This window comes from Salvelinus alpinus, chromosome 31, assembly GCF_045679555.1.
Source record: "Salvelinus alpinus chromosome 31, SLU_Salpinus.1, whole genome shotgun sequence".
Lineage (NCBI taxonomy): Eukaryota > Metazoa > Chordata > Actinopteri > Salmoniformes > Salmonidae > Salvelinus > Salvelinus alpinus.
The window spans coordinates 4,689,368-4,717,205 of record NC_092116.1 but is presented as its reverse complement, the minus strand read 5'-3'; the positions used below and the strand labels follow the sequence as shown (position 1 = coordinate 4,717,205).

Here is a 27,838-nt window from a genome sequence, read left to right as displayed (position 1 = left end):
AGTACATCTTAATTATGTTCAAAGACCTGTGACAGGACACCATCCTGGGATCATCAAACGACAACACAGAGTCAAGCTCCATCTCACAGGGCCTGTGTCAAATAATGAGGAATCCGTAAGGGGCACACACCGCCGCTCGCCGATTCTGTCTGCTTCACTTTCTGCTCCACTTTCTGCAAATGAATAATTTGGTGGTTATCAAACAATTATCAAAACATCCGCACAGGTGGCACAGCGAGGAGGGCTGGAAATCAATTGGCTCCGCCTCTTCAGATATGACCCAAAAGGGTCAGATAGAAAGACTACTGTGCATGATCTGAGGCTGATCTGTTCCCTCAAATGTGGCACAAATGCTGTGATGTTTCTTCTTCTTTCAGGTCCATCCCTATTGAGCTGTGGGATAAAAGTCATCATGCCTGTTTGACCCTCCAGGGGCAGTTATAAACTGGGAACACAAGGCGACAAACTGCAATAATGCTGTGTTCGTAACCAAGTGGGAAGTGGGAATTTATACATACGACTGGGAAAAATCCACTTGATCAGCCCTCCAACTGTGGGAAACTTGTCTATCATCCAGAGCTCCCACATGCTGACTTCTGATGTACAATACAATGCCCCATCTTGACAGTCAGACGCACTCTGAAGGCCACTTGTCATTACCATAAAATGACTCTGCTTTTTGTGCTAACGTTTTGCATCCGACAGACAATACCTGCTGCAGAGATTTTTTTACAACCATTCTTCTGTTGTTGTTTTTTCATTCTGAGCTGCTCCTGTGAAGCAAAGGAAGGGCTTTGAGGTTTGCCAGTTAAGATTAACATTGCCTGGAGGAGTTTCAGACTAGTTGTATAAAATATGTAATGGCAAGTCTCCATGGTTTGTTAACTGTAACGAGACATATGCAGTGCCGTTAAAAAGTATTTCACCCCTTTCTGATTTTCTCTATTTTTACATAATGGGACCCTTGTCGTCAAAAAAGTTATACTTTTGACTCATCTGTCCATAGAAAATTCTTCCAAGAGTTTTGATGATCATCCAGGTGCTTCCAGGTGCTTTTTGGCAAACTTGAGCACACTTTTTGAACAAGATGGGTCCCATTATGTCTGGAGCAAGACAATTATCAAAAACACACCATCAAGTCTACGTGAAAACGGCTAAAAACCTACATATTTCAAGTTTTGGAATGGCCTAGTCAAAGTCCAGACTTAATCCCAATTAAGACTTGAAACAAGCATTTAATGCTTGAAAACTGACAAATGTCGCTGAGTTAAAGCAGTTCTGCATGCAAGAGTGGGCCGAAATTCATCCACAGCCATGTGAGATACTGATCAACAACTACAGGAAGCATTTGGTTGCAGTCATTGCCGCTGAAGGTGGCACAACCAGTTACTGAGTGTAAGGGGGAAATTACTTTTTCACACAGGGCAATTGGGGTGTTTCATAACTTTGTTTAATAAATATTTGTAAACTCAGGTTCCCTTTATGTAATATTAGATGTTGTTTGAAGATCTGATAACATTCACTATCAAAAATAGAGAAAATCTCAAATGGGGCAAATACTTTGTCACAGCACTGTAGTCGTGTTTAATGTAAACTCTCACGGCTCCTTGGATATAAAATATTGTTAAACGGACAGACTTGCCATCCAAATTTAAATTCAAGAGGAACGCTGGGTGGAGTCATATTTTTCTTAGGAATTAAAAGCAATGTTCATATGCATATGTGATTATAGCATCAGGCCAACTTATTGATCATCATCAGCATCACCACAGTAATCATCATCATTGCCCTATCCATCCAACATTGTAATGTTGATGGGTTTGGTGATGATACATCGCTTCCAAAAGTTACAAAATAAGGATAACCTTCAGTTTACAAAACAAACTAATTCTGTCCTTGGTCACGTGCAAAGTGTTCGACCTTTAACGTCACCTCAACCAAACTACAGGAGAACGTCATTCTATATACCAACATTGATTGGACGCGACTACTAATTGCAACGCATTCTGATTTGTGATTGGCTCAACCTCACGGTCTTGCCGCTGGGTTACTCGGCTCCTTCAGTTTGTGTTATCACAAAAAATGGCGAGTTGGTGTGTACGAGCTGTAAGACAGAGTTACTATGTTGCGGCATCGCCTTCATTAATAAGGTAATACATTGTGTGCTTTATAATATGTTTGTTCAGATCATTGTAACGTTGTCGTGTGTAAAGTAACTAGCTAGCTTGTGCCATTTGCTATCACCCTTGGTGCTTGCTAGCTAAGTAACGTTTCAACATGTCATATGCTGCTTTCATAATGGGAGCACATTTCTTATAGGAAAGCAAACTGAATGAAATGTTGAACATAAAAAAATAGTTGATTCCTATGAGGCTGTTAAAAGAATTAACTAGTATAGCTAACTCAATCTACTAACGTAGCTGGCTAGCTAACGTTAGCTAGTTAAACAACCTTGCTTTCATGAACTAACGTTAGCAGGTTTAACGTTATGCTCAGCTAGTCACAATGCTGCCAAGTCAGATGGCTTACCTACTAAAACGCCACAATATACTTCGCCCATGTATTGGCAAAGTAGAGCACATGCAATCAGAGAGATTCACCAAATGGGAGATTGACAAGTTGAAAGAAGCCATGACCATGGGGAGGAAACATTTAAGGCACGTGCCACCAATTAACGATTTGCCTGATGACGCATACACATAAAGTAGTTGCAACCATTGCTACACACTTACATTTATTTACAAGAATACCAGTGAACTAAAGTGACCACTGCATAAACAGCTGAAGTTCTGTTGTGTATCTAACCCATTTCCCTCTGTTCTGTTAGGGCATCCCCGCGGCTCCTATGCACAGCAGCTCATCAGAAGAGTGGCCAGGGGTCGGAGGAGGACCAGAAGGCTGAGCAGAGCCCTGCAGAGAAGGCCTTGGCAGAGGAGAAGGGTCAGCTGGAGGAGCAGCTTAAAGAGGTCACGGTGAGTCTGGCTCCAGGGTGACGTTTCCCTGGGTACAGATCTAGGATAAGCTTCCCCTCCTCCAATCCAACCTTAAGCATTAGGGGGAAACACAACACTGACCCAAGATCAGTGTCTAGGAGGGGGATCTTCACCCTACTCCTGGGTCACTACATAGACTCGGTTCCAACATCCACGCTAGCTCCCGAGTGGTACAGCGGTCTAAGGCACACACACACACAATGGGCGCAGCGTCATCTGGGTTAGGGTTTGGCCAGGGTAGGCTGTCATTGTAAATACGAATTAGTTCATGACTGACTTGCCTAGTTAAATAATAAAATAAAAACAAAATGCTACCTAGAATGAAGCCTGCTTACATTCCTACTTGTATACTAGTATGGCCTTTGGAAGGTATACATAGACTCGTGTATATACACTGTTGCTGTGATGTCATCCTGGCTGAATTCTTAAGTCAGAAGAGCTTTGTGAAAAATATCTGCTCATGGGATCTCTGTGTGGTCTCAGAATTAGTGTGGTTGTCTCGGTCTACAGGACAAGTACACGCGGTCTCTGGCAGACATGGAGAACCTCAGGACGAGGAGTCAGAAGATGGTGGAAGACGCAAAGAAATATGGTGACTTAATGTTTGCATATTTATTTGTCTCGCCAGTGCATTGGACAGAGCAGACAGACATACTTATAGGTGGTATTTAAAACCATCATTTTGGTTCATTGACAGCAAGGAACACAGTATAAAGTTAAAATGTAGGCATATTGCATGATGTTGTGGTGTTCAGTCTGTTTTTCAGAATACAGAATGCATCTCTCTTTTCTTCCCACACCTATCAGGAATCCAAGGCTTCTGCAAAGACCTGCTGGAGGTGGCGGACATCTTGGAGAAGGCGACGGAGAGCGTGCCCAAGGAGGAGGTGACCTCTCAGAAGAACCCCCACCTGAAGAACCTGTACGACGGCCTGGTGATGACGGAGACGCAGGTCCAGAAGGTCTTCGCCAAGCACGGCCTGTTCAAGCTCAACCCCGACGGAGGGCAGAGGTTTGACCCCTATGAGCACGAGGCTGTTTTTCACGCCCCCGTGGAGGGTAAAGAGCCCGGCACGGTCGCCATAGTAACCAAGGTGGGCTACAAGCTCCATGGGCGCACCCTCCGGCCGGCGCTGGTGGGCGTGGCCAAAGCCCCTTAAAAAAAAGAGATTCATTGCGACCGTGATGTTGTTGCCTGGGCGACGGATCGCCTTGGGTACAGCAGGCTGGTCAGAGCCCCCTCCCCCAACCACCTAACGTTGCCTCAGAGGCAGGAATCCAACTGGAACTGATATCATTACCATGGACGACATCATCACACAGCCTGTTTTGACTGTGCATATCGATTCTCCACCCTTCTCCGGAAGTGTGCACTTGCTCACTCCCCGTCATGAATTGAAAAGCATTGTTGGTATAAGCATTGGCTGGAGGGAGTTTACGTCGTCTTTAAATCCATGACAGGGAGTGTGCAAGTGCAGATAATTGGGACAGAACCCATGTATATGCCTGGAGCAAATATGTTTTAACAGAAATATCACATGTAATGGCATGTAGAGCACAGAACCAGTTTCATGCAAGTTCTTTCAGTCATCGGGGTCAGATTCCATTCTTCTCTTTGTCCAGTCATTGTAATTATTGTGTTATGGATGGGAGAATGTAATGGATCTCATTGATTATAGACCAAACTGTTGTCTTCACTATCATTGGAGAACACTTTTACATGTACTGTATACTTCATTTTCATAAATGATGTCTAGACAAATTGATTATTGTTCAGGTACAGTAGGACACTGACTATGGTTGTCAAAACGAGACAGAAATGCTCTGGTCAAATTGATTACAGATTCACCTGAGATAAGCAACATGATGTTGAACCTCTGATGTAATAATTCCGGACCTCACTGTTTTGGCAGATGTCGACAGCATAATACTGATTGAGTTTATCCAATAACTATTTGAACTGAACATTATAGTGAGTGAGTGTCACAGCAGCATTTAAATAAACAGATTTACTTTGAATCAGAAGTCCCCTGATTTTATTGCTTTCGATTTGACTATTACCCTGTAGGTAGAAGGCTTCCTAAATGTAGAACACTCAAACTATCAGCGATATTACCACATACTCACCCGATGCTGTAAAAATTAACCAAGGAAGCCATAGAAGTATAAAGTATTTGCACTTTTAATACAAAACATCCTGTGCAACCACAAAGAATGGGCCATCAAATTCCCCCTCAACATTTTCGACCACTGAGTTGTCAACAAACGCTTTGACTTCCTAAGCATACTACTGATACACGTGAACAGTTTAACAGCATACTACGACAACACACGCAAAAGGCTTAGAATGGTTCTCACTCGCATGTTTAAGATTTGTTTTTTCATCTTTTTAAAGTTATAAAAAAGTTCCTGAAATAAAATACTGTACATTTCACAGGTCAGTATTAATATGTTCATTTTCAATTTCTTACAAAAAAATCATGTACATTTGGTAAAATATTTTTGCAAAAAATTCCACAGAAACAAAATAAAACCTTTCTCCCCGCCCTCATAGAAAAGTCTTGATGTTTAGAAACAATTCAAATGGAAATAATTTTCAATCAAGCCATTTAACCATAATGTACTGTTTACATCATTTAAAACACTTGGCTTCACATGCAAAAACAGGCAAAACACTCCCGTATGCTCGTATCAAATGGTAATGATGTTTCATAGAACAACAAAAGTGTAATTTCAACCACCTATAAAATGTTAGCTTTTGAACATGAAAAAGAGGCTGAAACAATTCAGAATGCCATCTACTGATGGGAAGCTTTAGCTTAACTGTGAGTGTTTCCCTTGGTCATAAAATCTGTGCCATAGGTAAAATGGTTTGGCACAGCAATGTCACACCCTGATTATTAAACAAGGCTATGGGAAGCAGACTGTGTGTATTCATGTCTTTGAACTTTTTACAATGACAATGGTTGAAGTAGTTCGCTACTAGCTTTGACAGGAAATGAAATGAGAGACTGATAATAGGCACGGTCAACTTTAGAGGTTCTAGCCTAGACTGAACTCTGACCTCTCATGCTGACTTCTTACCACAGCCTGGGTCTCATTCAGTAGGCACCAAACGGAAGACAATAGGGTGAAACAGGGAGGGACCACCTGGCCTTGTCCAATAAGAAATTATTATTTGATGTTCTCTAATAAACATAACACTGGGCTGACCAGCCAGCTCCACCTCTGAACGCAGGGCAACTGTCTCCCTGCAGCAGAAACAGCAGTGAGGAATGGGGCTTTAGTTTTATGGCAAAATCCCTATCAGTAAAAAAGCACCAATATCCAAGAGTCAGTACATGGACAGGGAGAGGCGGAGGGAGGAAAATAGAACAAGAAGCAGCACAAAACGAAATCGTAATGCTTTGACAGAGATCGAGCTTGAACACTCCACTACTTCTTACGCCCACCCCTCGCTCTCCCAGCCTCAGCCCCACTTTTGTATTCCAACTCTCCCCGTCAACCGATGCCCATTCAAAACTCAATTTACATTTAAATGGCGCTCTCCTGCCACCTCTCTGATCGACACGCACAAAAGCCCTCGGCACCGCAGAGGAAATTGAAAAGAAATCATAGATGATGCCGTTATGGTTCAAAAACAGTTGTTTTCTCTTTAAACCAGATAAGGAGATATCTAGTCTTTGATTGTAAACCGTGCCGGTTGTTGCGACAAATAGAAATCTTCAGGTAGGCGATGCGAGAACCCAGGGGCCTTGTCAGTGTATGGATACTTTGAAGCTTATGGGGAAGCATAAATAAAATATATTGCTTTTATTACTTCTGTGGTATGATAAACATACTATGATGGGGACGCCCACAAGGCCTATACGTGTGACAAAGGAGCCTGGTGGGAGGAGCTATAGGAGGACAGGCTCCTCCGACCAGCCTCCATTGGTATGCGATCATTACATCTACTTCCCAGCGTCAAACTTGATACTCCTCAACACTGTTTCTATACACCCACACCACATCTATATCCCTGCAGTAGTTCACCTTTTCCATTTTAAACAGGCTAACTGGACGTCAGAAAGATAAGGTGCCAGTGGACACTTCAAAGTACCTGTGCTGGGAACAGACACATTTGATGTCAATGGAAAACATCAATGTCTAATAGCAACCAAGCTTTCGTCCCTTTACTCTACCAGATTATTCCTGCCCTTTGATATTGTACTTGCAAGGCCATGTGATGTGTACAGTAGCCTATATGAATGCTGTGACTGTAAAACAAAACAAAAATATGAACCAGGAAGTTAGATTGAGCAAATGTAGCAGGTCTTCAAAACATTTAAATTTGACTTTACTCCCTTTGGATAAGTGAAACACTGGCAAACAAAAACAGCAAGCAACCGGTAAAAAGAAGACAATAATCATGCACCACATATTCAGTCTGACAGGCCATCACACAGTTAACACCACAACATCCAAACCAAGGGGCTGGCAAACGTTACCTGTGATGGAACAGGGTAGTAAAAAAAACTAGCGATAGCCTATATGCTCATTTGGCAAACAAGAGATTTTTGATTTGTGCTTAAGGATTGTACGTATGTCATTGGTTAATGCCCATATTTAAACATTTAAACGTTTATATCTTTCTTAGTGAATAGCCTACTAGAATCAGAAATCATGCAGGGGGATGGAACAGAATAGTGAGAGGTTAGGCTATTCCTCTCATAGTGCCAAATTCTGAGCCTGACATCCTAAGGTAGACCGCTACAAGAGTCAAAATGGAGATTACTGCAGTACTCTACGAGAGCGTTGGCTGCCAAATACTGACTCCTGTATGCTTTTGCCGGCCTTCATCTCTTCATGGAAAGAATAGGATGATATGCCCCCTGCGTTCCAGCACAGTGTGACTGTATTGCTGTTTGAATAGGCACTAACTTGTGCTCTCCAAAACGACATCCTGACCTAAAGGAAGCTAGCCTGGTCCCAGATCTGTTGGTGTTGTCTGGTCAATGACCATAGGAGTTGGCTAGACAGCACCAACTAATTTGGGACCAGGCTAAAAGGAAGCTGGAGGCAAACTATACGTAACAATTTATACTTTGAGAACAGCTTTGAAAACAGTGTTGTCTGGTTTGCCCAGCAGCATTAGGCGATCCTTCACTGGAGTTTCAATACAGAGACCCTGTATCATCTACCCATACGAATACATTATCATTCATATGGATTCAAATGCAAAAATATATATCTGTTCATCACTCTCCTGTAAATGGTATCCAAACTTAATTTTTTTTTAAGAAAGGGGAAATCCTTATTCTTTGCAATGTACATATTCACAAACAGTCCTGTGGTCGACGACGTTGGACAAAATGAGATAAAAGGTGGTAAAATCCAATAGTTTGGTCTATGTGGAGCTTACGAGTGCAAAATCTCACATCTAACAAGACACACCGAGACGCATCAATCCAACGGAGAACAGAGTCATGATCCTTCTATGATCCTCAGTCCCCACAAACACATTGTTAGGACACTTCCCAGTCCAGTTCCTACAAACCCGATGGACTGTTAGGATATGTCTCGGGATATCCAGCCGCTCTCTGTGAGGAAGCTGAGGATGCGTTTCTTGAGCACCTTGTCCAGGTAGCCTGGCAGGCGGCTCTTGGAGGCGATGCCCTGGCGCTTCTGAAGGTGGTCCTTGATGATGATGGTCTTGGCGGTCAGGTAGCGCGTGGGGCTGAGGTTTAGCGTGTTACACAGCACCTTCTCCCGGTCCGACAGCAGTTCAAAGCCGGACAGGTTCTCAATGGCCGTAAACTCGCCTTCCTTGCCCTCCTCTTTGATGACGCCACCGCCCACTCCTCCACCTACCGCCCCTCCTCCAAGCCCTCCCCCTCCTCCCCCGGTGCCGAGCCCGCCGCCTCGGCCTGTTTTGGAGGTAGCCACGCTCTTGTTCTCCTTGCGTTTCTCCCGTTTGTGCCGCGCCGACTCGTACTCGGCCGACTCGTCCAGTCGTGCGATGCCGTTGCGGCGGTATCGTTGCAGCTCTCGTACCTTGACACGCAGCATGCGCTCCTTGTGCATGTTGTCAAAGAAGTCCTCAAACTCCCGCAGAGCCATGAACTGGCACATCCCCCGTAACTTGACCCGCTGCTCCTTCTCCTCCTTGGTGATCTTACGCTTTGGCACTGTAGGAACGGCTGCAGCTCCCGGCGTCACAATGGGATTGGTCAGCATCAGAAGGGTCCCCACTACTCCTCCTCCAACTCCGACGGCGCCACCACTACCCCCGCCACCTACAACTCCCAGCGTGCCTGGCTTCTCCTTGTCCTTCTTATCTCGCCCAAGGAAGACGGGCACCAGGTTGTAGTCGCGGGCCACATTCTTGCGGCGCTGACGCTCCCGCAGCTTGCGCACGTACATGTCCACGTGCGCCCGCTTCATTTCAATCTCCACGTCTTCATCGTCGTAGTTGACCGACAGGCCGCTGATGAGCTTCTCTGCCTCCTGGTCATACTCAATTTCGTAGTCGTCGCGAAGGGGCATATAGCCCAGCTGCTGCTGCTCGCCCAGGGTCACGTCCAGCGGGGGCAGGGGGGTGGTGAGGCTGGGGGACAGGGGAGCACCGCTGGGGCAGGTGTGGTCCGTTACCCGGTTGGGGATACTTTCGGGGACGCAGGCCTTGCCCAGGTTGCCGTGAATGTACATTCTGACGTAGTGGTCCATGACTTCCTGGGGGGTCCGAGACGCCCCCACGTGAGTGGCCATGTCCTCCTGAAAGACAACACACACACACACACAGGGCAGAGTGTTACTTGGGGGGGGGGGGCGTTGTTTTTTTCCTCATAAAATGCAGATAGTTACACATATAGGGATACATCACTGCAAGCATCTAGACAGACAGACACTGCATGCATTGCTATACACTACTACCATACGTGTGTTGAAATCCGTTGATAGGCGATACATACAACAGATCAATTTTAACAGATGACTAGCCTACATTAAACTAAACGTTTTCATAAATGCAGTGCAGGTTTGCAACCTGGATTGCAACGTACATTTGCATCAACAAAAATATGCATTATAACAATTTAGCCAGCTAGCTGTAATCAGGACTAAAACCAGGTGGATTTCAAGGCTTGCAGAGTTGCATCGATATTGCCAACTCTCGACAGGACATGGCTGTCAGTCTGAAGTTGTCCAATGTATTCGGAGATACTCATGAAAAATAATACAGTGTAAGTTTACTCATTCACATTTAACCTGTAACATTTTATGCACGTGTTTGTATTCTAGCTAGATAGCTATGAGACAAGTAGGCTATACATTGAAATACCCAGTTTCCAAAGCCATATTGCTCGATCGCATCGAGTAGCGACTGCTCTTCCCTGCTAGTCCATCCTCCCTCCGCTTCGGGACCCCAGAGTGTGAAGCGCCCGCCGTCGACTTGCTGATAACCGTGCCATCGCCGATGATTACCGATTTCTGCACCCGCGGAGAAGCATTCCGGACACAGTTCGATATCTGGGCAGTCAGTACAGCGAAGTCTCAGATTTGTAACGTCTGCAAGGCAGTTCACGCAGTACTTCTTTCCTAGGTCGGCCATGTTGCTGGCTTCTTGCTTGTTGTTGGAAGCAGCAGTGTCGCGGGGGGAGGGCATGCGTACTGGAGTCTCACAACTGCGTCTCATTAATATTAATAAGCTTGGCGCAAACGCCTGTGATTGGCTTACATGCTCAGTTTCCAGGACAACTCAAAACAGCAATAGGTTAATTGACAAACATTGACTTCTGTTGATATATTTGAATGTTGCCTTACACATTGGGACTTCATTGACATACTTATGTGATTTTATAGAATTTTCTTTTGTCAGGAATTCTACATTCCCATGGATGCGGAGGCAGAGCAACAAGACAATGACCCTGGGTCCAATCATAGCCCTGAAAACACAGAGCTGAAGAACAATGAACATCTCCAGAAGACACAAGCTGTAGAGCCCTCGGAGGAGGGCAAATCCCCTAATGTTGATGACAGTAAGAATGAAGCTGATACCCCTGCAGATGAGGATGAGGAGGGCGGGTTAGTGGAGTCTGAAAAAGCCTCAGAACAGGCAACAGATTGCACCTCAACTGATGTTGCTCCCATCGCTCTCCTCGCCCCAACCTGGGCTTGAACCAGGGAACCTCTGCACACATCGACAACAGTCACTCGCAAAGCATCGTTACCTATCGCCCCACAAAAGCCGCTGCCCTTGCAGGGCACCAATTGAACGTCACTGATTGACACGTTACTAGCGTACACTGGGACAGAGGGAGGGAACTCGGCCGCATTTGAGCCAGGCGCTGGAGATGAGTCGCCCACATAAGCAAATCTACCCACGAGCTAGACATTTGAAGAGGGAGAGGGCCCGGAGATGAAGCCTCTAATAGGGGAGCCTCTCTCCCGCGAGTGGAGTTTTACGACGATGATGAAGACGGACCGCCCAAACTAGACCCAGGGACCCCGAGAGGGAGTGCTACAGTCCTGTGCAGGTTGAAGACGAGTAAGGCCCCAGCATCGACTACGAAGACTACATTAACTTCTTCATAGAGCTGCAGGTGGAGAAGGAGAAACAGAGACAGGTCAGAGGTCAGCTCCAGATCAAGCTGGTGGAGTATGTCCGCAAGAAGACGGGTTACGACGCACGTCCTAAGTAGAAGGCCGTGTCTGACCAGGAGCAGCGCTACCAGAAGTAAATAGCCATCATGGAGGACCTGAAATGGTAGCACCGGCGTGACTTGGAGGCGGCCAAGGAGCAGGCCGAGGAGCTGCGGCAGCAGAGCCAGGAGAAGGTGGATTGCAAGGAGGAGTTTGTCGAGGACCTGCACCTCATCGACTTCAAGCAGATGAAGATCGAGAACCAGGCATACAAGAACGAGAAGATAGAGGAGCGCAACGAGGAGTTCCTCAAACTGTGCAAGAAGATCACCAGCACTGTCCAGGTACTGGCCCACGTGAAGGAGAAGTTCCAGTTTGTGCAGATGGAGAACCAGGCCAAGCAGGCCCAGCTGGCCGAGGTGGAGGCGGTGGTGGCCAGGACGTGCTGACCAAGACCAAGTAGGCCAGGGACGGCCTCCGCATGGACAACCTGGCCTGCTGGGCAACGATACCCTCCTGAGGAACTTTGAGGAGAAGGTGAATGCCTCAGACGGCCTGGAGGAGAGGCATGCAGAGTGTTCCGGGGAGTTAAGGAGAAACTGGAGCACACCAAACCCACGGCGCAGTGAGGGAGAGGAGAGGATATACGGGAAGACGCTAACGAATAAGCTCACACACACACACACTGACACACACAGGACTGAAAGAATGTGATCAAACACATTTGTTGTGATAAGGGAATAATTGTCATGCAAAATTACTTACATGTTCATAAATGCATAAATACATTTATGAGTTATGTTTTCACATTTATAATAAATATTCAGTTTATTCTACATGTCCTTATTCTATTATTTCTCAAAAGACCATAATAGGCTACAACCTCAGCTTTGATATGTACAGTGTGAGTAGTGAAGCTTAATGATTCTGAATATGAAATGCTTTTAGTCACCTAATTAGTGAAAGACACCATTGCATCCAGGGGCGGAACTTTTATTGGGGACGGGGGGACCCCCACATTCTAAAATGGCATTTTTGTCCCCCCCCCCCAGTTTTATTATTGCACTGTGATACTAAAAGCGGGCGGGTGAGCTTTAGGACCATGCAGAGCCCTCAGGTAGGCTGTTTGGCGGTTTCAGATGGCTGAATTTAGGACCACTTGGACACGACAGAGCGTGCGGACAGGGTGTGTGAAGTCTGAAAGGTACAGTGCTGCTGTCTGCAGCTGCTGTCTCTGTGTATGTTGAGCTTTTTCTCTGAGTTGTAAAAGCAAGCTGGACAGAAACAATCTACTCTTTATTTGACTGATGTAGCTGGCAAGGTAACTGCTGTTTGACTACACAGAAAAAAACATATTTATTCCCAGTGCTGAGCTAGTAGTGCAACTGACATTGTGTTTCATCCCCTCTCGACTGAAGTTCTGTCTGAAGAGAATGAGCTAGCTAGCTAGTAGCTACCACAGCCAGTTCATCTTTAGTCTCTCTATCTATTTTGCAGGTTTTGTTACTTACAAAGCACGTAGAGGTCTGTAATTTTTATCATAGGTACACTTCAACTGTGAGAGACGGAATCTAAAACAAATTTCCAGAAAATCACATTGTATGATTTTTAAGTAATTAATTTGCATTTTATTGCATGACATAAGTATTTGATCAGCTACCAACCAGTAAGAATTCCGGCTCTCACAGACCTGTTAGTTTTTCTTTAAGAAGCCCTCCTGTTCTCCACTCATTACCTGTATTAACTGCACCTGTTTGAACTCGTTACCTGTATAAAAGACACCTGTCCACACACTCAATCAAACAGACTCCAACCTCTCCACAATGGCCAAGACCAGAGAGCTGTGTAAGGACATCAGGGATAAAATTGTAGACCTGCACAAGGCCGGGATGGGCTACAGGACAATAGGCAAGCAGCTTGGTGAGAAGGCAACAACTGTTGGCGCAATTATTAGAAAATGGAAGAAGTTCAAGATGACGGTCAATCACCCTCGGTCTGGGGCTCCATGCAAGATCTCACCTCGTGGGGCATCAATGATCATGAGGAAGGTGAGGGATCAGCCCAGAACTACACGGCAGGACCTGGTCAATGACCTGAAGAGAGCTGGGACCACAGTCTCAAAGAAAACCATTAGTAACACACTACGCCGTCATGGATTAAAATCCTGCAGCGCACGCAAGGTCCCCCTGCTCAAGCCAGTGCATGTCCAGGCCCGTCTGAAGTTTGCCAATGACCATCTGGATGATACAGAAGAGGAATGGGAGAAGGTCGTGTGGTCTGATGAGACAAAAATAGAGCTTTTTGGTCTAAACTCCACTCGCCATGTTTAGAGGAAGAAGAGGATGAGTACAACCCCAAGAACACCATCCCAACTGTGAAGCTTGGAGGTGGAAACATCATTCTTTGGGGATGCTTTCCTGCAAAGGGGACAGGACGACTGCACCGTATTGAGGGGAGGATGGATGGGGCCATGTATCGCGAGATCTTGGCCAACAACCTCCCCTTCCCTCAGTAAGAGCATTGAAGATGGGTCGTGGCTGGGTCTTCCAGCATGACAACGACCCGAAACACAGCCAGGGCAACTAAGGAGTGGCTCCGTAAGAAGCATCTCAAGGTCCTGGAGAGCCCTAGCCAGTCTCCAGACCTGAACCCAATAGAAAATCTTTGGTGGGAGCTGAAAGTCCGTATTGCCCAGCGACAGCCCCGAAACCTGAAGGATCTGGAGAAGGTCTGTATGGAGGAGTGGGCCAAAATCCCTGCTACAGGAAACGTATGATCTCTGTAATTGCAGACAAAGGTTTCTGTACCAAATATTAAGTTCTGCTTTTCTGATGTATCAAATACTTATGTCATGCAATAAAATGCAAATGAATTACTTAAAAATCATACAATGTGATTTTCTGGATTTTTGTTTTAGATTCCGTCTCTCACAGTTGAAGTGTACCTGTGATAAAAATTACAGACCTTTACATGTTTTGTAAGTAGGAAAACCTGCAAAATCGGCAGTGTATCAAATACTTGTTCTCCCCACTGTACATGGTATAAATAGTTCTACAGTCTACACTGCCATGGTGCACAGTCAGTATACAATACTATGCTCATCAAGTCTTAGCAGGATCAGATGGTGACAGGTGTCCCAGCTGTGTCAGACAGACAAGGAAGACCAGTGTAAGGAGCTCAGGTGAATTCTTAATTATATTATAAGATTCAGTGAATGGATACAAAGTTCCAACTTGAGTTGATGGGTAGGCTACAGTCTGGGATATGGAAATAATGGTAATTTCAATTATTGAACCTTTGATTCTATTATTGGATCATATAATGTATACAGTGCATTCGGAAAGTATTCAGACCCCTTGACTTTTCCCCATTTTGTTACGTTACAGCCTTATTCTAAAATTGATTAAATAGTTTTTTCCGCTCATCAATCTTCACACAATGCCCCATAATGACAAAGGAAAACAGGTTTTAATACATTTTTGCAATTGTATTAAAATAAAAAAAGTGGAAATATCCTATTTACTCAGTACTTTGTTGAAGCACATTTGGCAGCAATTACAGCCTTCTTGGGTATGATTCTACAAGCTTGGCACACCTGTATTTGGAGAGTTTCTCCCATTCTTCTCTGTAGATCCTCTCAAGCTCTGTCAGGTTGGATGGGGAGCGTCGCTGCACAGCTATTTTCAGGTCTCTCAAAAGATGTTTGTTTGTGTTCAAGTCCGGACTCTGGCTGGGCCACTCAAGGACATTCAGAGACTTGTCCCAAAGCCACTCCTGCATTGTCTTGGCTGTGTGCTTAGGGTCGTTGACCTGTTGGAAGATGAACCTTCGCCCCAGTCTGAGGTCCTGAGCACTCTGGAGCAGGTTTTCATCAAGGATCTCTCTGTACTTTGCTCTGTTCATCTTTCCCTCAACCCTGACTAGTCTCCCAATCCCTGGCACTGAAAAACATCCACACAGCATGATTCTGCCACAACTATGCTTCACCGTAAAGATAGTGCCAGGTTTCCTCCAGATGTGACGCTTGGCATTCAGGCCAAAGAGTTCAATCTTGGTTTCTTCAGACCAGAGAAACTTGTTTCTCATGGTCTGAGAGTCCTTTAGGTTACTTCTGGCAAACTCCAAGCGGGGTGTCATTTGCCTTTTACTGAGGAGTGGTTTCCATCTGGCCACTCTACCATAAAGGCCTGATTGGTGGAGTGCTGCAGAGATTGGTGTCCTCCCATCTCAACAGAGGAGCTATGGAGCTCTTTCAGAGTGACCATCAGGTACTTGGTCACCTCCCTGACCAAGGTCCTTTTCCCCCGATTGCTCAGTTTGGCCAGGCGGCCAGCTCTAGGAAGAGTCTTGGTGGTTCCAATCTTTTTCCATTTAAGAATGATGGAGGACAATGTGTTCTTGTGGTCCTTCAATGCTGCATAAATATTTTGGTACCCTTCCCCAGGTCCCACAATATCCTGTCTATGAGCTCCTCGGACAATTCCTTTGACCTCATGGCTTGGGTTTTGCTCTGCCATGCACTGTCAACTGTGGGACCTTATATAGGCAGCTGTGTGTTTTTCCAAATCATCTCCAATCAACTGAATTTAACACAGGTGGACTCCAATCAGGTTGTAGAAACATCTCAAGGATTATCAATGGAAACAGGACTAGGGTTGCAAAGGATCAGAAACTTTCCGGTATATTTCTGGTATTTTTCTGGAAATCTTCCATGGGAAGTTAAGCCCGGGAATTTTGGGAATTTTGCTTAAATTCTTTGCGACTGGGGGGCAGTATTGAGTAGCTTGGATAAAAAGGTGCCCAGAGTAAACTGCCTGCTACTCAGTCCTAAAAGCTAGAATATGCATATAATTTGTGGATTTGGATAGAAAACATTCTGAAGTTTCTAAAACTGTTTGAATGATGTCTGTGAGTATAACAGAACTCATATGGCAGGCAAAAACCTGAGAAAAAATTCAACCAGGAAGTGGGAAATCTGAGGTTTGTAGTTTTTCAAGTCATTTCCTATTGAATATACAGTGTCTATGGGGTCATATTGCACGTCCTAAGGCTTCCACTAGATGTCAACAGTCTTTAGAACCTTGTTTGATGCTTCTACTGTGAAGGATGGGGGAATAAGAGCTGATTGAGTCAGGGGTCTGGCAGAGTGCCACGAGCTCAGTCTCGCGCGCTCCCGTGAGAGTTAGCTGCGTTCCATTGCATTTCTACAGACAAAGGAATTCTCCGGTTGAAACATTGTTGAAGATTTATGATAAAAACATCCTAAAGATTGATTCTATACTTCGTTTGACATGTTTCTACGAACTGTAAAATGACTTTTCGTCTGACTTTCGCCTGGACTTGCCCGCGCCTCCTGAGTTTGGATTTGTGTACTAAACGCACGGACAAAAAGGAGGTATTTGGACATAAAATATGGACTTTATCGAACAAAACAAACATTTATTGTGGAACTGGGATTCCTGGGAGTGCATTCTGATGAAGATCATCAAAGGTAAGTGAGTATTTATAATGCTATTTCTGACTTCTGTTGACTCCACAACATGGCGGGTATCTGTATGGCTTGTTTTTGTGTCTGAGCGCCGTACTCAGATTATTGCATGGTGTGCTTTTTACGAAAAGTTTTTTTGAAATCTGACACAGCGGTTGCATTAAGTAGAAGTTTATCTATAATTCCATGCATAACAATTGTATATTTTAGCAATGTTTATTATGAGTATTTCTGTAAATTGATGTGGCTCTCTGCAAAATCACCGGATGTTTTGGAGGCAAAACATTACTGAACATAACGCGCCAATATAAACTAAGATTTTTGGATATAAATATGAACTTTATCAAACAAAACATACATGTATTGTGTAACATGAAGTCCTATGAGTGTCATCTGATGAAGATCATCAAAGGTTAGTGATTAATTTTATCTCTTTTTCTGTTTTTGTGACTCCTTTCTTTGGCTGGAGAAATGGCTGTGTTTTTCTGTGACTAGATCCTGACCTAACATAATCGTTTGGTGTGCTTTTGTCGTAAAGCCTTTTTGAAATCGGACACTGTGGCTGGATTTACAACAAGTTTATCTTTAAAATGGTGTAAAATACTTGTATGTCTGAGGAATTTTAATTGTGGGATTTCTGTTTTGAATTTGGCGCCCTGCAATTTCACTGGCTGTTGTTGAGGTGGGACGCTAGCGTCCCGAATATCCCAGAGAGGTTAAATTCATCAAAAAAGTTAGCTTATAATAGTGAACCTTTTTTTGTGGGATATACATAAGGCAATTCTAGGTCTTGTGGCATATTTTGGTTAAACTATCCCCAATTCAATGGAATTGCAACCCTCTGCATGCACAGTGCATTCTTCCATCACATGTGCAGTGCACCCTTCCATCATGTGTACAGCTGATTCTCAAGATCTTGCAAACTAATGAGATGCTATTGAGCCCACACTACTACACTATCTGAGCCAAGGACTACATGCTTTCTGGTAAGTTTTGAATACAATACTGGGTGGGGTGAATATATTTTTATAGGACATACATGATTTTCTGTTAACTAGTAAATAGTAGCCTACAGCAAAGTGTGTTTAAATCATTTCTAACTTGTTAACAATTTCTGCTAGTTAGTTTTTGCTACCATGTGGGTTTTAGCTTGCTTGTGCCTGCTAACTGAGGAGTGTTAATTCACCTGTTTCCATACATGTTTCATTTTAAAACATTTATCTTACAAAGGAGTTGTTTAAGCTAACTGCTTAACTATTTATCTATACATGGAATTGTATTTGTTGTTTAAAAAAAAAAAATCCTAATCTTTACAGGACAATGCCATGGACACTATCTGATGTGTGGAGACATTTCACTGCAGCTAATGTAGAAGGAAAAGCTGTGTACATTTTCAAATACTGTGCCAAATCATATGTAAAGAATGCAACAAAGATACAGAATCATCTGGCCAAGTGCATAAAGTTCCTTCAGCGCTGACAACAAGCAACCTCTCTCAAAAGTCCCTCTACTTCTATTCGAGGTGAAAATTATGAATCAGACACCTTATCGATAGAAACAGCTCTTGGTCCTCCTGGAATCAGAAGTTTTATTGACTCAATGGAGGAACGTAGTCAGAGAAATGCTGATGAATGTCTTGCTCGAGTTGTGTATGCAACTGGTTCACCTCTGATGCTCACAGGCAATGTGTATTGGAAGAGATTTCTGAATGTTCTTCGCCCAACGTACACCCCTCCAACCAGACATGCTTTATCTACTAATTTGCTGGATGCAGAGTTCAACAGTGTTCAAGTGAAGGTCAAGCAGATCATAGAGAAACCAGACTGTATTGCAATCATCTCTGGTGGGTGGTCGAATGTTCGTGGGCAAAGAATAATTAACTACATCCTCTCCACCCCTCAACCAGTATTCTACAAGAGCACAGACAGAAGGGACAACAGGCACACCGCATTGCAGATGAGCTGAAGGCAGTCATCAATGACCTTGGACCACAGAAGGTATTTGCACTGTGACAGACAATGTTGCGAACATGAAGGCTGCTTGGTCTAAAGTGGAGGAGTCCTACCCTCACATCACACCCCTTGGCTGGGCTGCTCATGCATTAAATCTGCTCCTCAAGGACATCATGGCACTGAAAACAATGGATACACTCTACAAGAGAGCCAAAGAAATGGTTATGTATGTGAAGGGTCATGAAGTTATAGCAGCAATCTACCTCACCAAGCAAAGTGAGAAGAATAAGAGCACCACATTGAAGCTGCCCAGCAACACACGTTGGGGTGGTGTTGTCATCATGTTTGACATTCTCCTAGAGGAGAAGGATTCACTCCAAGAAATGGCCATATCACAGTGTGCCGATATGGACAGCTCCATCAAGAGGATCCTCCTGGATTATGAATTTTGGGAGAGAGTGGTAAGCAGCCTGAAACCTATAGCAGTAGCCATTGCACGGATTGAGACAATGCCATCCTGTCTGATGTTCAGACTCTGCTTGCAGATGTAAGAGAAGAAATCCGTACTGCCCTGCCCACTTCACTGTTGCTCCAAGCAGAGGAAACTGCAGTTTTGAAATACATCAAAAAACATGAAGACTTCTGCCTGAAGCCCATACACGCCGCAGCGTACATGTTGGACCCCAAGTATGCTGGCAAGAGCATCCTGTCTGGTGCAGAGATCAACAAGGCCTATGGTGTCATCACTACCGTGTCTCGCCACCTTGGCCTGGATGAGGGCAAGGTTCTTGGCAGTCTGGCAAAGTACACTACCAAGCAAGGGATCTGGGATGGAGATGCAATATGGCAGTCGTGCCAACATATCTCATCAGCCACCTGCTCGAAGGGACTTTGTGGATCTGAGGCTCTTTCCCCTGTGGCCTCCATCATCCTCCAAATCTCACCAACATCAGTCACCTCAGAGCACAACTGGTCCTTGTTTTGAAACACACACACCAAAGCACACAACAGGCTAACCAATACACGGGTTGAAGAATTGGTGGCCATCCGGGAAAATTTCAGGCATTTTGAGCCTGACAATGAGCCATTCTCAACAAGGCTGGAAAGTGACAGTGAAGATGAGGCCTCAGAGTCTGATGTTCAAGAGGTGGACACAGAGGATCCAGGGAGAAGACATGGAAGCCTGAGAGGAAGACAACCAAAGCTTTAGTTTCTAGACTATCAGTTTACAGATATATGTTGAAAATGTTTTTGGGAGATGCGATAGATCATTGGGGATCATTCAATATTCCCTTTATTTTGTTGTTCAGTGAAATCATCCCATGTGAAGAGTCAACTAATTTAATTAAAATGCAAGTCGTAACTAAATTGTTTAGTTAATAAACATTTCTATTGGAAGGATTTAATCATTTGCAATTATGTCTACTTATGATAAGGTAAAATGTTTATGTTTCTGTCTCCATATGATATGGTAAATATATCCAATGCAAAAAACATCTACATTTAAATGGTATGAATATTAATTTGCATATATTTCCGTTAATTCCCATATACTCCTGTTAATTATCATATATTCCTGTTAATTCCCACAGAAAGTTTCCTCCTCTGAATATTCCCCAAAATGTGCAACCCTAAACAGGACACACCTGAGCTCAATTTTGAGTGTCATAGCAAAGGGTCTGAATACTTATGTAAATATTTTTTTTTGTTATTGTTCTTATACATTAAAAATTAAAGTTTGCTTTGTCGTTATGGGGTATTGTGTGTAGATTGATGAGGGAAAAAAGAAATGTAATACATTTTAGAATAAGACTGTAACGTAACAAAATATGGAAAACGTCAAGGGGTCTGAATTCTTTCCGAATGCACTGTAAATGTACACCAAGGTAAGTCTTTGTCATGCCTCATCTGAGCAGGATCAGATTGTGACAGGGGTCTCAGCAGGGTCAGGCAAGCATGGAAGTCAAGTCTGTGACATTGCTGCGGTGAACTTTTGCAGATACAACACCTTATTCTCTCTGTGCAGTAATCACTGGACAAGCCAGAAGCTTCAAATATTTAAACTATTTTAAGGCAGTTTGACAAACCTCAAGTTGATTTCCAAACTGTATCAAAAGTTGATATAGGCTTTTCCTAATGACACAAAACAAAAATGTGAGGAAGACCTGGGAGACAGTATTGATGATGATGATGAATGGATACAGATATGTTTGAAGACCCAGTCATGTTCATATAATCTCAGACGTAAATTACTGCAGTTTAAGACCATCCATAGAGCATACTATTATGCCAGTGAAACTGAATATCATGTAAAACACGAAAGGGGACATATTTGCATGTTATGATCTTGTGAAGGCGGGCTGAATTCTGTCAGTGTCTTCTTTTATCTCAGCATGTCTACAGATTCTCCCTTTTCCCTGTTTTTGTTTTGCTTGGAAATGTTGATACTGGAGAATGTTGTCAGAAGAAACTATGTAACCTAGTATTCATAACGGCTAATAAATGCGTTGCCGTTAATTGGAACGTTGGTTATCTTCCCACAATGTCACAATGGATAGCAGAAATGTCAAGTTACATATCACTAGATTTGATTTATTACAAGATTAAGGGTATAGGGTCTGAGTGCCTTATATGGAACACTGTATGTATTGAAAACATGAGATTTTTTTAGTTCAGCGGTCGCAAATAGATTAAAAAACATTAATGGCACATGAGACACCTGTCTGATTTGCACCTGTCTCAGTGGACTAATCCATTGAGGAGGCCACTGTCATGGCATGATCCAAGAATATGGGGATTGTGGCTCAGATGCACAAGGCACTTTTCTCTCCAGAATGCGTTCCCTCCCGCCATTTCGTGGGTATTCATTGTTTCCCTTTATTGTGTGTATTTTTTCCTGTGTCTATCAATTCCCCATTACATATATCACCAGTAGTAGCCTACATTTGTCTGTAATTCCTATCATTTCTAATCTCCAATTGTCATGTCTACTTCCGCTCCTCCTCTCTGGTGCTCGTTGTCGCCAGTTGTCTCATCATTACGCACACCTGCCACCATCATTACGCACAGCTGCCACCATCGTTACGCACACCTGCGCCTCATGACACTCACCTGGACTCCATCACCTCCCTTATATCTGTCACTCCCTTTGGTTCTTTCCCCAGGTGTTAATAACTCAGTTTCTGTATCATGTCTGTATGTGTTTTGTGGTTCATGGCGCCGTACTTCCTGACTCCCAGTGTACATGTTACAGAATAATGCCTCACCAAAGGGAAGCAACAGGGATTTATTTTTACTGGTGACGTCGGGGTCCAAGAGCGGCTGCCAAAGCAACCGAGGATGCCTCAGCTGGCTCGACAGGTTCTCAAGCCTCAGTCGGCTCGTCAGTCTTCCATTGCCTAAGCTCTCGGCGATGCCTCAGCTGGCTCGACAGGTTCTTACCTCCCCTATATCTGTCACTCCCTTTGCTTCTTTCCTCAGGTGTTATTGACTCTGTTTCATGTCTGTACGCTTTTCTTGTTTTGTTCTATTGATTTCATTTGCAGTCCTGTACTTGATTCCCAACTCCCAGCGTACACGTTACACCAGAGTTTGTTTGGTGAATGCATTCAAAATATTATTATTATTAGTTATTTACTGTTCTCATTGTCGGCTTGGACATGTGTTTTGCAAAACTCACAACCTATGCTACACTTGTGAGAAACTTTTTTATTTTATTATAAGAGAATCAACTATCCTCTCTGATGTTCAGTAGATGGCGACATTGTAAAGGAAACTATTCTCATCCTATGAGTGAGCATTCTGCAAAGGTCTCTGATCAGTCATAAATCACTAACTGTCCACAGAGGAAAACCATATGTATTATAATAAGTAATCTGTTACTTTCTTTGCTGGCATGCGTTTTTAGTTGTATTTACAACACCAGGTTATATTACAGTTGTCATGAAGGAAACTACCACACTCAAGATTGGTGGTTGAGAGCGCACTGAGCAGTTTATTTGCATCATTTTAAGCTGTCATCAAAATGGAACATTTTTGATTTCAATCAGTGGTTTAGTTGCCAGTTAGCAGAAATCAGATACCAAAAAAAAAAAATCTAGGGTGGAAAGAATCAGTCATGAAATGTCAAAAGGCTGACACATTTAGCTCTTTGATAAGCAGCACCCTTTACTTACAACTGTCTGCTGTGTAAATACTGTCATAAAGTACAACTCTTTCAGCATAGCATCATTGAGGAGGATGCATTGAACATACGTTTACTCAAGTGGAGTCTGACGATAACTGCAATCTCTTTAGTTCTTTTGGCCCAGGGTTGGGTGGGGTCCGCACAAATCGTCTGACCCGTCGTCTTCAGAGTTGCGCTGTGCACAGGACCACATTGGAGAGTAATAAGAAACAGTTATGTTAAAGTCAAACATTCACAAAAGGAAGAATGTGTAAAACAAAACTCCTGTAACGGTGCTGTAAAACAAAGTGCGTGGTGGGTAAATTATTCACAACAATACAGTAATTAAGCACATCAATGAAACGTACATAACCTCCAGGAAGCTGCAGGTTGGAGATGTGTACACTACAACAACAGACATTAATTTAGCTATTCTTCCCTACTCATTCTTGACACACATGCAGCGCAGACAATCCCTGCATGAGACAGAAACAAAGAGATACAATTGATAAAATGTCCATTTATACATTTAGATTGGCATTAGGTAACTTAGCTATTCTAGCATGAAAACAAGGATAAATATTTAGTTTAGTCCATGTTATCAGTAGTGTAGGTAGGTGTAGAATGGCTTGTTTGGGTAACAGCTACAGTTTACATACACTTAGGTTGGAGTCATTGAAACTTGTTTTTCAACCACTCCACAAATGTCTTGTTAACAAACTATAGTTTTGGCAAGTCGGTTAGGACATCTACTTAGTGCATGACACAAGTCATTTTTCCAACAATTGTTTACAGACAGATTATTTCACTTATAATTCACTGTATCACAATTCCAGTGGGTCAGAAGTTTACACTACGTTGACTGTGCCTTTAAACAGCTCTGAAAATTCCAGAAAATGATGTCAGGGATTTAGAAGCTTCTGATAGGCTAATTGACATAATTTGAGTCAATTAGAGGTGTACCTGTGGATGTACACTGCTCAAAAAAATAAAGGGAACACTAAAATAACACATCCTAGATCTGAATGAATGAAATATTCTTAAATACTTTTTTCTTTACATAGTTGAATGTGCTGACAACAAAATCACACAAAAATTATCAATGGAAATCAAATTTATCAACCCATGGAGGTCTGGATTTGGAGTCACACTCAAAATTAAAGTGGAAAACCACACTACAGGCTGATCCAACTTTGATGTAATGTCCTTAAAACAAGTCAAAATTAGGCTCAGTAGTGTGTGTGGCCTCCACGTGCCTGTATGACCTCCCTACAACGCCTGGGCATGCTCCTGATGAGGTGGCGGATGGTCTCCTGAGGGATCTCCTCCCAGACCTGGACTAAAGCATCCGCCAACTCCTGGACAGTCTGTGGTGCAACGTGGCGTTGGTGGATGGAGCGAGACATGATGTCCCAGATGTGCTCAATTGGATTCAGGTCTGGGGAACGGGCGGGCCAGTACATAGCATCAATGCCTTCCTCTTGCAGGAACTGCTGACACACTCCAGCCACATGAGGTCTAGCATTGTCTTGCATTAGGAGGAACCCAGGGCCAGCCGCACCAGCATATGGTCTCACAAGGGGTCTGAGGATCTCATCTCGGTACCTAATGGCAGTCAGGCTACCTCTGGCGAGCACATGGAGGGCTGTGCGGCCCCACAAAGAAATGCCACCCCACACCATGACTGACCCACCGCCAAACCGGTCATGCTGGAGGATGTTGCAGGCAGCAGAACGTTCTCCACAGCGTCTCCAGACTCTGTCACGTCACATGTGCTCAGTGTGAACCTGCTTTCATCTGTGAGGAGCACAGGGCGCCAGTGGCGAATTTGCCAATCTTGGTGTTCTCTGGCAAATGCCAAACGTCCTGCACGGTGTTGGGCTGTAAGCACAACCCCCACCTGTGGACGTCGGGCCCTCATACCACCCTCATGGAGTCTGTTTCTGACCGTTTGAGCAGACACATGCACATTTGTGGCCTGCTGGAGGTCATTTTGCAGGGCTCTGGCAGTGCTCCTCCTGCTCAAAGGCGGAGGTAGCGGTCCTGCTGCTGGGTTGTTGCCCTCCTACGGCCTCCTCCACGTCTCCTGATGTACTGGCCTGTCTCCTGGTAGCGCCTCCATGCTCTGGACACTACGCTGACAGACACAGCAAACCTTCTTGCCACAGCTTGCATTGATGTGCCATCCTGGATAAGCTGCACTAACTACCTGAGCCCCTTGTGTGGGTTGTAGACTCCGTCTCATGCTACCACTAGAGTGAAAGCACCGCCAGCATTCAAAAGTGACCAAAACATCAGCCAGGAAGCATAGGAACTGAGAAGTGGTCTGTGGTCACCACCTGCAGAACCACTCCTTTATTGGGGGTGTCTTGATAATTGCCTCTAATTTCCACCTGTTGTCTATTCCATTTGCACAACAGCATGTGAAATTTATTGTCAATCAGTGTTGCTTCCTAAGTGGACAGTTTGATTTCACAGAAGTGTGATTGACTTGGAGTTACATTGTGTTGTTTAAGTGTTCCCTTTATTTCTTTGAGCAGTGTATTTCAAGGCCTACCTTCAAACTCAGTGCCTCTTTGCTTGACATCATGGGAAAATCAAAAGAAATTAGCCAAGACCTGAGAAAAAAATCGTAGACCTCCACAAATCTGGTTCATCCTTGGGAGCAATTTCCAAACACCTGAAGGTACCATGTTCATCTGTACAAACAATAGTACGCAAGTATAAACACCATGGGACCACGCAACCGTCATACCGCTCAGGAAGGAGACGCGTTCTGTCTCCTAGAGATGAACGTACTTTGGTGTGAAAATTGCAAATCAATCCCCGCAAAGGACCTTGTGAAGATGCTGGAGGAAACAGGTACAAAAGTATCTATGTCCACAGTAAAACGAGTCCAAAGGCAGCTCAGCAAGGAAGAAGCCACTTCTCCAAAACCGCCATAAAAATACCAGACTACGGTTTGCCAAATATCACTTTGGCACGTTTCAGGTGTAAGTGGTGTATTTTCTAAAACTTAGTACCAAAGTCTAAACTGATAACACTTGTAATGCCCTCTGTCTTATGTTTAGGACCTTTGATTGAGCATTCATTGGGGTAGAACACATCTTTAACCCCTGCGTCATTCATACAAAAGTGTTTTGCAAAATACAATGAGAACATTTAATTTAGTCACCAATACATCAGATTATGATAGGCTCACCATTTAGTAACTTTAACTAACACTTAATCCAATAGCAAAAAAATATATGATATACTACTCAAAACTGATCTTTTTGAAGTGCTGATAGAAGGAATAATAGCTAAATACTATGAAAATGGTATTTACCCTCTATGTACCAGTATGAACTCTACCAAGACAGCTCCTCAGACTGGCAGGAGCTGATGGGGGTGTGGCTCAAGGAAGTCTTCTGGGCGCTCTCGGGATGTTGACAGTAGGTGGAAATATGTTGAAGAACTAAATCTGTTCCACACTAGTACAACAGCAAACATCAGCACACCACAGCACGACACTGAACCTAGACAAGTGCAAGGTCCTATCAGTGACCTTCACAGGAAATCTACCCCAATCATCCTAGGAGGATACTTCAGTTATACTGAGGCACTTAAGACCCTGTCCCTAACACGTCTGCAAGACGGACACAACTCTGCACTGACTTCGCCCCTACTAAAATCTAAATTCAGACTAGCTACCCCCTGCCCAATTCACAGTGACAGGCAGGAACACCCGCAGCCATAACAAAATGACTCGACTAAGTCTAGAACTGAACGGTACATTAGGTCACCAATCCCATGAGTTCCTTTAGGACAGCAGGACATTATCGATTTAAAGACTTGTACTCTTATTTTTTGTATTTTGTTACTCTTATCCATGAATATTTTATATGCTAATGGTTTTCAGTTTGTATTGACTGCTATAAATGTAATTTAAAAAACTTGAAAAATAACACATTTTTTCAAGTTTACTGTAAACCAATTGTATGTTTTGTATCCAATGTATAGTTTGGAGCATGGGGCCTCCCGGGTGGCGCAGTGGTCTAAGGCACAGCATCGCAGTGCTAGCTGTGCCACCAGAGATTCTGAGTGTGCCACCAGGCTCTGTCGCAGCCGGCCGCGACCGGGAGGTCCATGGGGCGACGCACAATTGGCCCAGTGTCGTCTGGGTTAGGGAGGGTTTGGCCGGCAGGGATATCCTTGTCTCATCACGCACTAGCAACTCCTGTGGCGGGCCGGGCGCAGTGCACGCTGACCAGGTAGCCAGTGTTTCCTCCGACACGTTGGTGCGGCTGGCTTCCGGGTTGGATGTGCGTTGTGTCAAGAAGCAGTGCGGCTAGGTTGGGTTGTGTTTCGGAGGACGCATGGCTCTCGACCTTCGCCTCTCCCGAGTCAGTATGGGAGTTGCAGCGATGAGACAAGACTGTAACTACCAATTGGATACCACGACATTGGGGAGAAAAAAGGAGGTAAAATAATATTTAAAAAATAAAAAAAGTTTGGAGCATGTTGAAAAAATGTCTTACAATTTCAGTATCCTTATACAGTGCATACTGTACGTAGAAAATATCATCAGATATAGGTTTTATTGTGGCAGTTATCAAACTATACACTCTTTGGCCAG

General features: G+C 44.0%; 2 protein-coding genes and 1 pseudogene across 2 annotated transcripts; 2 read left to right on the top strand and 1 right to left on the bottom strand.

Annotated features, from left to right (window-relative positions):
• Positions 1 to 1,955: 1,955 nt before the first annotated feature.
• Positions 1,956 to 5,012, top strand: LOC139561861 (grpE protein homolog 1, mitochondrial-like). Its single transcript, XM_071379192.1, has 4 exons — positions 1,956 to 2,150; positions 2,828 to 2,972; positions 3,504 to 3,585; positions 3,801 to 5,012. The coding sequence occupies exons 1-4, from the start codon at positions 2,083 to 2,085 to the stop codon at positions 4,151 to 4,153; spliced, it is 648 nt and encodes a 215-aa protein (XP_071235293.1). The 5' UTR covers positions 1,956 to 2,082; the 3' UTR covers positions 4,154 to 5,012.
• A 141-nt stretch (positions 5,013 to 5,153) lies between these two features.
• Positions 5,154 to 10,621, bottom strand: LOC139561860 (transcriptional adapter 2-beta-like). The gene is made up of 2 exons (XM_071379190.1): positions 10,315 to 10,621; positions 5,154 to 9,749 (listed from the first exon to the last, which is right to left on the bottom strand). Exons 1-2 carry the CDS (start codon positions 10,582 to 10,584, stop codon positions 8,544 to 8,546), a joined length of 1,476 nt encoding a protein of 491 aa, XP_071235291.1. The 5' UTR covers positions 10,585 to 10,621; the 3' UTR covers positions 5,154 to 8,543.
• A 245-nt stretch (positions 10,622 to 10,866) lies between these two features.
• LOC139561018 (cilia- and flagella-associated protein 184-like) lies at positions 10,867 to 12,569 on the top strand (annotated as a pseudogene).
• The last annotated feature ends 15,269 nt before the right edge of the window (positions 12,570 to 27,838 follow it).

What these genes read in the sequence shown, in the direction of transcription:
- LOC139561861 (XM_071379192.1), top strand. Translation starts at nt 2,083, where the DNA reads ATGGCGAGTTGGTGTGTACGAGCTGTAAGACAGAGTTACTATGTTGCG. An exon ending in AGCAGCTTAAAGAGGTCACG is followed by an intron (nt 2,973 to 3,503) that starts GTGAGTCTGGCT and finishes CTCGGTCTACAG; the next exon opens with GACAAGTACACGCGGTCTCT. An exon ending in GGAAGACGCAAAGAAATATG is followed by an intron (nt 3,586 to 3,800) that starts GTGACTTAATGT and finishes CACACCTATCAG; the next exon opens with GAATCCAAGGCTTCTGCAAA.
- LOC139561860 (XM_071379190.1), bottom strand. Translation starts at nt 10,584, where the DNA reads ATGGCCGACCTAGGAAAGAAGTACTGCGTGAACTGCCTTGCAGACGTT. An exon ending in AATATGGCTTTGGAAACTGG is followed by an intron (nt 9,750 to 10,314) that starts GTATTTCAATGT and finishes GTTGTCTTTCAG; the next exon opens with GAGGACATGGCCACTCACGT.